The sequence below is a fragment of the Populus nigra genome, chromosome 1 (assembly GCF_951802175.1).
Source record: "Populus nigra chromosome 1, ddPopNigr1.1, whole genome shotgun sequence".
NCBI lineage: Eukaryota > Viridiplantae > Streptophyta > Magnoliopsida > Malpighiales > Salicaceae > Populus > Populus nigra.
In genome coordinates, this window is record NC_084852.1 from 5,557,136 (window position 1) to 5,567,867 (window position 10,732).

General features: G+C 34.3%; 1 protein-coding gene across 2 annotated transcripts; it reads left to right on the top strand.

The window, feature by feature from the left end:
• Positions 1 to 2,277: 2,277 nt before the first annotated feature.
• LOC133667973 (autophagy-related protein 18f) lies at positions 2,278 to 10,052 on the top strand. 2 transcript variants are annotated; one of them, XM_062087703.1, is made up of 8 exons: positions 2,278 to 3,130; positions 6,210 to 6,653; positions 6,732 to 7,163; positions 7,543 to 7,779; positions 7,890 to 8,723; positions 8,805 to 8,911; positions 9,010 to 9,169; positions 9,298 to 9,433. In XM_062087703.1, the coding sequence occupies exons 1-7, from the start codon at positions 2,912 to 2,914 to the stop codon at positions 9,167 to 9,169; spliced, it is 2,433 nt and encodes an 810-aa protein (XP_061943687.1). In that variant the 5' UTR covers positions 2,278 to 2,911; the 3' UTR covers positions 9,298 to 9,433. The 2 variants fall into 2 exon arrangements, with proteins under 2 accessions (XP_061943687.1, XP_061943680.1); XM_062087696.1 differs by lacking the exon at positions 9,010 to 9,169 and adding an exon at positions 9,828 to 10,052 and having other exon boundaries at positions 2,285 to 3,130; positions 8,805 to 8,971; positions 9,298 to 9,663.
• Positions 10,053 to 10,732: the final 680 nt, after the last annotated feature.

The following is a 10,732-nucleotide window of genomic DNA, read 5'->3' on the forward strand; positions in this document are numbered from 1 at the left end:
GTTGTTTTTATATATTGTTTTTAATCAAATTTTTTTAATACTAGGTTAATTAAGAATTAAATTTCATAATTTATTTTAATATATTTTTTATTGAGTTATCTCATTCTTATCACCTAAATTAGAGGTTTGTCATGTTAACCTGTGTTAATACAAATGATTTTTAATTGATTTTTTTAATGTCATTATTCAAGACTAAGTTTATTGGAAATTGAACTTAATAACTTGTTTTAATTTAGTTTCTACATGGTTATTATATTTTTGTGACTTGGCATATAAATTGACAGGTTAACCCAGATTCTTCCGAATCGATTCAATATGTTTTCATCTTAATATTCATACAAAAAATCCCATCTTCAATTTTTATTTTAAATAAAACTGAGTTTTTACCAATCATTTAGGTTATTTTTAGATCTATCAAGTTGTAATTTGTTATATCAAATCAATTCTCACATTGTTTAACTCTTTACTTTTATTATTTTTTTAATAATACTTGAATATTTTTTATATTAAAAAAGATATTTAATTCAACCCATAATATGTAGCACCTATGATGAAGTTGCATGGTGCTCAAATTCAAAAACCACCACTTTTGACTCTAAGGGTTTCATAAATGTTTGTGGAGTTTGGACACCAAGTCTTGACTAGAATTTTGAATAGTCAGCCACCCATACTGTTGAGCTGACCAGCCTTGGAAAACTAAGCTACCCGTCCATATTCTAACTAAAATGGAGATTACTAATGCCAAGGGGGGTTATTGAATGCTTGGCAATCAAGAAAACTTAGCTTCTCAAGCAAACTAGTGTTTGATTTTGTCGTAATAATAAATTTTTTAATATATATATATATATATATATATATGTATTAAAATAATATATTTTTTATTTTTTAAAATTTATTTTTTTTGATAATAAAGCATCAAAACAATAAAAAACAAAAAATATTTAATTTAAAACAAAAAAAATTTCAAAAATTTTTAAAGACAAGGTATAACTGCAAAAATAAACACTACCAAAATCCCTTTTCATACATTACGAGATACTCTTCATTGTATAAGCAAAGTTAGTTTATGGTTTATATTTAGATGAATGATTTTTTTCAAAAATATTTTTTGTTTAAAAATATATTAATTTTTTTATATATATTTTACTAACATCATCAAACAAAAACCATCAATTTTTTTTTTATCAATTTGTTGTTTTTAACATAAACAACACTTTTGAAATGCATATAAAAAAAAGCCATTGCAATTCTAAATATTTATTTAGATCTCGTTTGTTTTTTTGCGGTCGGAAAACTCTTTTGTAAAAGTTTGATTTTTTTTAATTTTAAATTATTTTTTAAATATTTTTATATTGTTTTGATATGTTAATATCAATAAATAAATTAAAAAAAATTATTTTTTAAAAAATCAATATTATAATACCAAATAAACTCCCGTAACACAATTCCTTGTGTCTCCGCATTAGCAAACTTAGCATGGATGCCAAGAATACTACACGAAAGACTTCAGTTTAACCGTGCAAGAAAACCTAAACAAAAACATGAGCTAGCATTCTCGAACCCAATAGATTTATAAAGATCCAAAAAGAAAATAAAAAAGACATTTAGAAAATAAAAATCCAACAAGAATAATTACTCTTCTAGCTACTAAAAAAAATAGGCTCGTCAAGAGAGACGTGAGCCTTGTCGGCCTCCATTTATGAGCTCACCTACCCATGTATGGCTCGACCTCGACTCGACAACTCATGCTGTTCGATTTACTATGATTATTTTAAAATATTGAATTGATATTCTCTAAATTCAAACAAATTTAAATAAAAACATTCTTAAACAAATTAAATTAATTTTGTAAAATCATTGACTAGCTGCCTTAACACCTATTTGTTTTAATATTTTAAAAGTATTTTTTAAAATAAAAATTATTTATTTATTTTATTTTAAATTAATATTTTTTAAATATTTTTAGATTATTTTAATGTGATTATATTAAAAATAATTTTTTTAAAATTAAAAAAATACTATTTTAATATATTTTTTTAGTAAAAAATATTTTAAAAAGTAGACGTTATTAAAATTATTTAATGAGATATATTATATTTGTTTTTGTAAATGTATTTTTAATATTATATTAATTTAATATTTTTTTAAATAAATATATTTTCGAGAACGTATAAAAAGAGAAGCCACCCCTAACATCCTATTAGCTCAACAACAATGAGGTAACTCAACATCGACAGACCTACAGTATTAAATTAAAGGAAGAACGAAGAAGGGTTAAAATCAAAATAAAAAAGAAACGACAGACGTGAAAGGAGACTCCTTTTTCTTCTGTTTTTTCTCCTTTACCAAAAACTAATAATTCCTCTTCTCATTATCCTTTCTCCCTCCCTCTCTCTCTCAAATTCTTCTTAAAAGTTAAAAATCCTAGAAAAAAAACCTATCAAATTCACAAAATCAAATTCTCTGTACCATAATAATTAATTCAATTATATTTTTTGAAACTATCAAAAACATTTATTCCTTTCTCTTTGTATATTCCTCCATTTCTCTCAATTGTTCTCTCAATTGGGTTTTCCTCGATCATTCCCCCCTCGAAACCCAAAAAAAAAGCCCGTTTTTTGAAGTTGAATCGGTGGCTCTGTGTATATTTATTTAATTTAATTTAACTTCTGCCAGTTTAAAAGAAAAAAAAATAAATTTGGAAGTCATGGACGCGGTTGAGACCTGAAAGATTTAGTTTTTTTTGGGTTACATTTAGTTTTTCTTTCCTGCTTGATTTCTATTAGGATTTTTGGATTCTTCAAAAAAGGAGCAGTCTTGTTTGTTATGCTGGAAGGAGAAATTGGAGAATCGGAGGCTAGCAAGTTGGGTGTTTGGTGCCATCGTTTTTTTGGCTTTTGTTACTACTATTATGAGGAAGAGTATTATTAGCAATGATGTTCAACAACAGCAGCAGAAGAATTTGCAGGGGAGAGTTAATGGTAATAAAAATGGGTTTTTGCCGAGCTCGTTTCGGGCGATTTCGAGTTACTTGAGGATTGTTTCATCTGGTGCATCGACGGTTGCCAGGTCTGCCGCATCGGTTGCACAGTCTATTGTGGATAGGGACGATGATGCCAATCACGACCAGGTACAAAAGAAAAAAAAAATTTCGATGTTTTTTTGTTTATATTTTTGTCTATATTGTGTAAGATTGTAGAGAAGCGAAGAAGTTAGATTGTTGATTTGGTTAGAGAGATTGAGTGTGCAATTTTGTTGTAAAGCTATATGTTCTTTTCGAATTTTAGGGTGGCCCATCTTCATATTTTTTTTATGGAAAGTCTTGTTTTTCTTAAGAGATTTGGGTAGATGTGTGTAAATATGTGAATCTGGAGTGCCCAAGTTGAGTTTGGGAATGGAGTGGGATTTTTGAATGGAAGCAGTTCATTTATGGTGTGTGATTTGGCTAGGAGATTTTAAGATGTTTGTGTTATATTTTAGCTCATTTATGGTGTCCTGTTACTATTATATATCGATTTGTTCTTTATTAATTGGAGGTGGTTTAATTCGGGTTAAGCAGGGAAAAAATTGAACTGGTTTTTTATTTTTAGTTTTAAAAGAGGGGATGGTGGATAGATAGTGAGGGAAGGAGAAGGAAGAGGAAAAGGAAAGGTGCTATCTTGCATGACTGAGTGGATTATTTACCTTCTCGAATCCATCCGTTCCTTTGTTTCTGACATTCTTTAAAGTGACTAATGTTGGAAGGATTATGAGAAAGCATGCATTCAGTAGGGTTTTGTTTTCTTGCCTTTTATCTTCATCTAAATACTCTTTTTTTTTGTCAGCTCAAACAAGAGAAGTTTGGGTTTGGGGTTTGGAGAGATGGATTACTTTTAATCTTCCTTCCCTCTTGTTCTAAGCCAATTCATCCGTTTCGTAACCAAATAAACTGTAAATTTGAAGGACATGCTGAACTCTGGTGCTAGCCATTTCAAACTTGTTGCATAAATTTTGTGCTTGGGGACTTCAAATTTACGTTTCAATTGATTTAGTGGACATGCATATAAACAGAAGTCTTCTGTAAATTTTTTGAGATGAAAAGGGTGATGGGCTTTTTTTTTTGTTCTCTGCTGCATTTCGAAAAGATTGAAAATTCTAGCAGGCGCATTTGTTCTTATCTTGCAAGTTAAATTACTGAAATTTGAACTGATGATTGCATAATCCACAATAAATTAAATGGAATGTTGGTGTGTGATTTCTGGTCATTATGGGTAGAGGTTGAAATACTGGGTGCTCATAATAATAATGTGATACAAGTTGAAACTTCAGTTTATCTCTGTAACTCATTCTGAGAGTGTTGGACTGAGAGATACATGTTTTGTTTTTTGGGCCATTTGAGACTTGAGAATTCTACCCTGTCCATTTCAAATTGTCAGATAGTTGAATGTTTATGGTGTGATCTAAATGAATTGTTCAGCCTTAATGGAAATAGACCATCTAACTTTCTAGTTGGATGCCGTGTTAAAGACTAGTGAGATTTACTTTCTTGTGCAGACTGTGCATGCATTTTACTTTCTTGTGCAGACTGTGTATGCATTTGTTTGTTAAGATATTGTGTGCTAATTGTCGAAATCGTGGATTTACCAATTGCATTTAACTTGATAAGCCCTTAAACATGAACATTTGATGGTTGTTTAGAATTATGGACATCATTAGGAAGTTATATCTTGTATAGAGGTGCCAGGATACTCAGTAATGCAAGGATAAGTTTTGATGGGAAATTAAACAGTTGCAATTTCATTGATGATAGATTGTACTAATTACTGATGTCTTGCATGCATGGTTTGTGATCATGTCTTTTTTTAATTTAATTTTCACAAGAAACTTCTTTGAGTTTTGTCTGAATGGGTCAGATATGTGAACCTGGATGGATGTAGATTATCTTGGTTTATGTGGCAGTGTTTCATGAGCGAGTATATTTTTTCTAAGAGCTTTCTCCATTTTGATAATCTACTTTGAGATGCATTTTACTGACCGGATTTTAATGCCATCAGCTGTTTGGCATGATGGTAAACTGCTGATTTGTTTTCAGGGTATTTAAAATGCGTTGAAAGTGTTGTTCAGGGTATTTCATGCTGTTTTGTTCCAGATATTCTTGCTGTCATTGTCTGTGGTTTTTCTATCTGGACCTGGTCATGGCATAAATGCATGAAATAGATGAGGTCATGGCATAAGTACATGAAATAGATGTATTAAGAACTTTGAAATCACAGGTTTAAAACGGTGGACACAGAGTTTGATTTCTGCATTTGCCCAGGAAGGCTTGTTCTGGACATTGAAATGGTTTGGCTAAAGCATAGTTTGTGAAACTTGGATAATTTAAGTAGTAGGAATGATATTTGCTTAGCCAATTATTTGAGAACCTTTCCAATTTATTTGGGATTTGTACCTTTTTTGTGTGATAATCAGACTGTATAATTTGACCTAAGCTTCATATCATGGTAACCAAAAATTGACCACCTCTTTTTTCACAAGTTTCATCACATTAAGAAAAAAATCGACTTTTCGCCCTAGGTTTGTGTTTTTTTTTCTTTTGTCAATGGAGATAAGATTATTGATATTAAACTCGTACGCATTTAGCGAAGGAAAGCTCTAAGCATAGAAAACCAGGATCTTCATTCTCGTTTCATGTTTTCCAGAGAGACTGCATTAAGAGTGTCAGCTTGAGAGTGGTCAGGTGTTTTTTCTTTCTCTTGCAAACAATCTCTTACTCCCCTCTCAGTTGGGAAGTTGCTAGTCAACTGGAAGAACTGGTATTACTAGCAGTTTAGTTCTTGAAGTTTTGAAAAGAATTTGATGTTTGGTTGAAAGATTCTGATTTTGTCTTGAATGAATTGTATGTCATTTACAATTGTAGTTTTATCCAGCATTCCTTACGAGGTTGGACTGAGGCTTTGAGTTGGTTTGAGCATCCTGCATTGATGTGGGCTTGTCATGTTCGTTGTTTTCTTAGAAGGAATTTGTTGGCATGTGCCTTTTGCATTCATCTGTTTCTTTCTTTATTTTTAGCTGTAGCTGTTATCCCGCATTCTATATCTTAGTCTTTGTATGTTCTTCTTATATTTCATTTTGTGCCTGATAGAATCACATCATTTCTGGACTTCCTGAAAGTTGAAATCAAGATTTGAGTGGTGATAGCTCTAATCCTATATCACCTGTACAATATGCAGGTTCGCTGGGCTGGGTTTGACAAGTTAGAAGCTGATGATGATGTCATTCGGCACGTCCTCTTGTTGGGATATCAGTCTGGTTTCGAGGTCTGGGATGTTGAAGAAGCTAATAATGTCCGTGACCTTGTTTCCAGACATGATGGCCCTGTGTCATTCTTACAAATGTTGCCAAAACCAGTAACATCAGAGGGATCACAAGACAAGTTTGCATACAACAGACCTCTTTTAGTGGTTTGTTCTGATGGGGCACAAGATGGGCCGGCTACTTCATGCAACGGGAATGTCTCTAACAACAATTATCCTGTTAATGGAAGCACTGTGCCAACTGTTGTCCGGTTTTATTCTCTTAGATCTCAATCTTATGTACATGTGCTAAAGTTCAGATCAGCTGTTTATTCTGTAAGGTGCAGCTCTAGAATTGTGGCTATTTCTCAATCAGCTCAGGTTTGTTTGCTTGTGCAATTTTTTTTTCAGGCACCTTTATTTTTTCTGGATGTGATACTTACATTTAATCTGCTACAGATACACTGTTTTAATGCGACAACATTAGAGAGGGAATATACTATTCTTACAAACCCTATGGTCATGGGGTCTCCTGCTTCTGGGGGTATAGGCTATGGGCCTCTTGCAGTTGGTCCCAGGTGGCTGGCTTACAGTGGAAGTCCAGTTGTTGTTTCCAATTCTGGATGCATTAACCCGCAGCATCTAACATCTTCTATGAGTTTTTCTGGTTTCACTTCAAATGGAAGTTTGGTTGCTCATTATGCAAAGGAATCAAGCAAACAACTTGCTGCTGGAATTGTGACCCTAGGAGACATGGGATATAAGAAGTTGTCCAGCTATTGCTCGGAGCTCCTTCCTGATTCTCATGGTTCCCTCCAATCAGGGAATCCTGGCTGGAAAAGCAATGGAACTGTTAATGGCCATTTTCCTGATGCAGATAACATTGGAATGGTGTGTATTGTGCTTCTCCTTTTGTTTTGTTAAAGTGCTTCTAGAACCATTTTTTTGTTCTCCACTCTGCTTCTTTTTACCCTTAAGCTAACTCCAAAGTAAATGTGTTTTGTTTGCTTTAACGAGCTTTGTTGGAGAGAATGAATGAATATTACTTGATAGCAATGGCATGACAAGAGTATTAAGTTACACTCCTATGTAAGTAATGTTCATTTGTTCTGAGGGATGAGTTTCTGCTCATGCATGTTATGTTAGGAAGTAGTTATGAGATTATGCTACTGTGTTTCATCTGCATTAGTTTTTTCTGCCTTGATTTTGATCTGGTACAAGCACAATTGTTCTTGTAGATTTTTGTCTCCTTATGCACTCTGTTTTTCAGGTTGTTGTCAGGGATATTGTTAGTAAACTTGTTATTGCCCAGTTTAGAGCTCACAAGAGTCCAATCTCAGCATTGTGCTTTGATTCTAGTGGGACGCTTTTAGTGACCGCCTCAATCCAGGGTCATAACATTAATGTTTTCAAAATAATGCCTGGACTCCAAGGAAGCTCTTCTGCTGGTGATGCTGGTGCATCTTATGTACACCTGTACAGGCTGCAGCGTGGATTTACAAATGCAGTAAGATCAGAACAAATGTTTTCATGTTTTTTTTTTTTAATTATTATGGCACCATTAGCAACTTAGATTCGATCTTTGTTTACTTTGTTTCTTCTGGATTTATTTCTCAGGTTATACAGGACATTAGTTTCAGTGATGACAGCTCCTGGATTATGATAAGTTCATCAAGGGGGACAAGCCATTTATTTGCTATTAATCCATTGGGAGGAACCGTGAACTTTCAATCTTCTGAATCTAGTTATGTCTCAAAACATAGTGGTTTGGGAGGAGTGAATAAGCCAACTGTTAGTTGCCCTCCCTGTTTAGGTTTACAAATGCATAATCAACAGAGCCTTTGTGCAACTGGCCGCGCAGTTACACTATCTGCTGTCAGCAGAATAAGAAATGGAAATAATGGTTGGAGAGGCACTGTAACTGGTGCAGCAGCGGCTGCTACAGGCAGACTGGGATCCATTTCTGGTGCTATTGCTTCATCTTTTCACAAATGCAAAGGAAATAATGATATGTATGGGGATGGGACCTCTTTCAAGTCAAAGTACCATCTTCTAGTGTTCTCTCCTTCTGGTTCTATGATACAGTATACTTTGAGGATATTGGATGGCATTGATTCAACACCAGTCGGGTCTGGACTTAATGTAAATTATGAATCAGCTGCAGAAAATGAAGGAAGATTAGTAGTTGAGGCAATGCAGAAGTGGAATATATGTCAGAAACAAAATCGAAGAGATCGAGAAGATAATGTTGATATATATGGTGACAATGGGAATTCTGATAGCAACAAGATACATCCTGAAGGCATAAAGAAAGGAAATAGTATTTATCCTGAAGATAGAGGTGCAGTCACAAATACAAAGATCAGTCCGGAGGAAAAGCATCATTTGTATATTTCAGAAGCTGAACTGCAAATGCATCAAGCTTGTTTCCCATTATGGGCAAAACCTGAGGTATTTAAAGAAACTGTTGATAAAAACGTGCACATTTTGTTTTGTCTGTAATTGTGTTAATTTCTGTCAATTGCTTGCCAGATATACTTCCAATCAATGATGACAGAGGGAATAGATGTGAATGATGCAGATGCAATGCAAGGGGAAATTGAGATTGAAAGAATTCCAGCTCGCATGATTGAAGCAAGGTCAAAAGACTTGGTCCCACTTTTTGACTATCTCCAAACACCAAAATTTCCATATTCAAGGTGCGCTGAAATTTTGTTTTAATTTGCTGATTCTGCAGATTGAAGTATTCAATTTTATTGAATAAAAACTCATTTGCCCTTCCAAAGAGGAAAGATCTCTCATTCATTGCTGCTTTCCTCAATGATGTTGAAAATACGTTGGATGATGGAATCATGCTTCATATCTATGACCAAGGAAAACTGTGTTTAATTTTTTAGGTGCTGCAAGCTGCCAAGTTTTAAAACTTGGCGTGTTTACTTAAACTTTCTTTATTGGAGTACACATCCTTGCATTTTCTTGGCATTGATTTATTTCTTATAATGTAAATATAATCTCACTCATACAGGGTTCCGTCCTTAGATAGCAATAGTAATGGGAGTCTGCAGCATCAAAGTTCCGGGCTGTCTGAAAATGGAAGGCTTTCTTGCAGGAGCAGCTCTGGCTCCCTCGACTCCATGGCTGAGAATGGTGCTGCAGTGGCTGAACTTCGCAATGGTATTGAAGAAACTGGGTGGAATGGTTCTAGGATGCCTGTAGAAACTAGGGGCTTTGTAGATAGCAATGGCAGTCCTAAAACAAATACTCGGCTCGAGGTTGTAAATAGTAGAGAGAGCTCTAGAATGGAGGCTCAACTCAAGTTTGTAAATAGTAACAACAAAGGCCTGAAAATTGAGAATCATTTCGAAGATGAAGGTGATGAATTTGATTAGAGGTACTCTTCTACCCTTTAAATCTTCAGTTCATCAAAATGAGGAGTGCCTTTAGATTTTTCAGCTCTGGAGTATCATCAAACTAAATTAAGCAAGCACACGATTATGCTGTCATGCTCTAACATGAAATCCCCCCCCCCCCCTCCTTTTTTTTTTTTCCTTTCAGGCCTGCAGTTATTCTTTTATTCCGTGGAATGTTCGTTAACCATGTTAATACTGTGGATGGAATTGTAGACAAGAGTGAGGCTTAGGTGGTTTGACTGTGAAGCGGAACCGTGGATACTATTATGTTATTGGGGTTTCGTACTTCCGTTGACATTGTAAATAACAGACGAATATTCCCAATACTCAGTTGTGATATGTAAATAATAGCATGACTTTTTGTTCTTAATTCTGTTCAAATCCTTTGTTTTTTCTTTTTACCATTCTCGTCCAGATTTGTTGACATTTAAGTTTGCCATATATTATGACGATTGAATGTTTCAGTGCCCCCTTCTTCAAATAAACCCTGGAAATGTCTTGTCCAGGTTTGTCATATAACTTAGGAGTCATGGTGGTTTTTTCTGGCTTGTGTAATACGATCAGGCATTATTGTTCTGTGGCATAAACTTCTGAGCTTTGGTCCACATCTTCCCATTTTTCTTTCTTTGGACCCGGTTTTATCATTTAACCTCTTCAATTGTTGAGGTTCAAAGAAAAGACTGATGGTCCATTTTTTTCCCTTAATCTTCCGAGGAAGGCTGGGGCTGACAAATCATGCCTTGTTTTTTCCGCAACAGGTCAGAGTAAACTGCCGGGGTTTCTTTCAAGTGCCACCGGATTTGGTTTCGAGAAGGGTAAGTTGGGGATTTGATCTCTCTTCCCTTTCAATTACCAAACATGTGAAGACATTGTCTGGCTTAAAAACCTAGAGGAAGACAGATAAACAAGCACTCAAGTTTCTCCTGTCATGAAGTATCATGTAAGAAAGTTGTCCTGTTAAGGTTTGAAGTAAACTGTTACCGAATGAAAGTGGAATCACGACTGGCAAAGGCTATAGGATAATCAATCGATCGATGTGATTGCTGCATG

What these genes read in the sequence shown, in the direction of transcription:
- LOC133667973 (XM_062087696.1), top strand. Translation starts at nt 2,912, where the DNA reads ATGAGGAAGAGTATTATTAGCAATGATGTTCAACAACAGCAGCAGAAG. An exon ending in ATGATGCCAATCACGACCAG is followed by an intron (nt 3,131 to 6,209) that starts GTACAAAAGAAA and finishes TACAATATGCAG; the next exon opens with GTTCGCTGGGCTGGGTTTGA. An exon ending in CCAAAATTTCCATATTCAAG is followed by an intron (nt 8,972 to 9,297) that starts GTGCGCTGAAAT and finishes TCACTCATACAG; the next exon opens with GGTTCCGTCCTTAGATAGCA.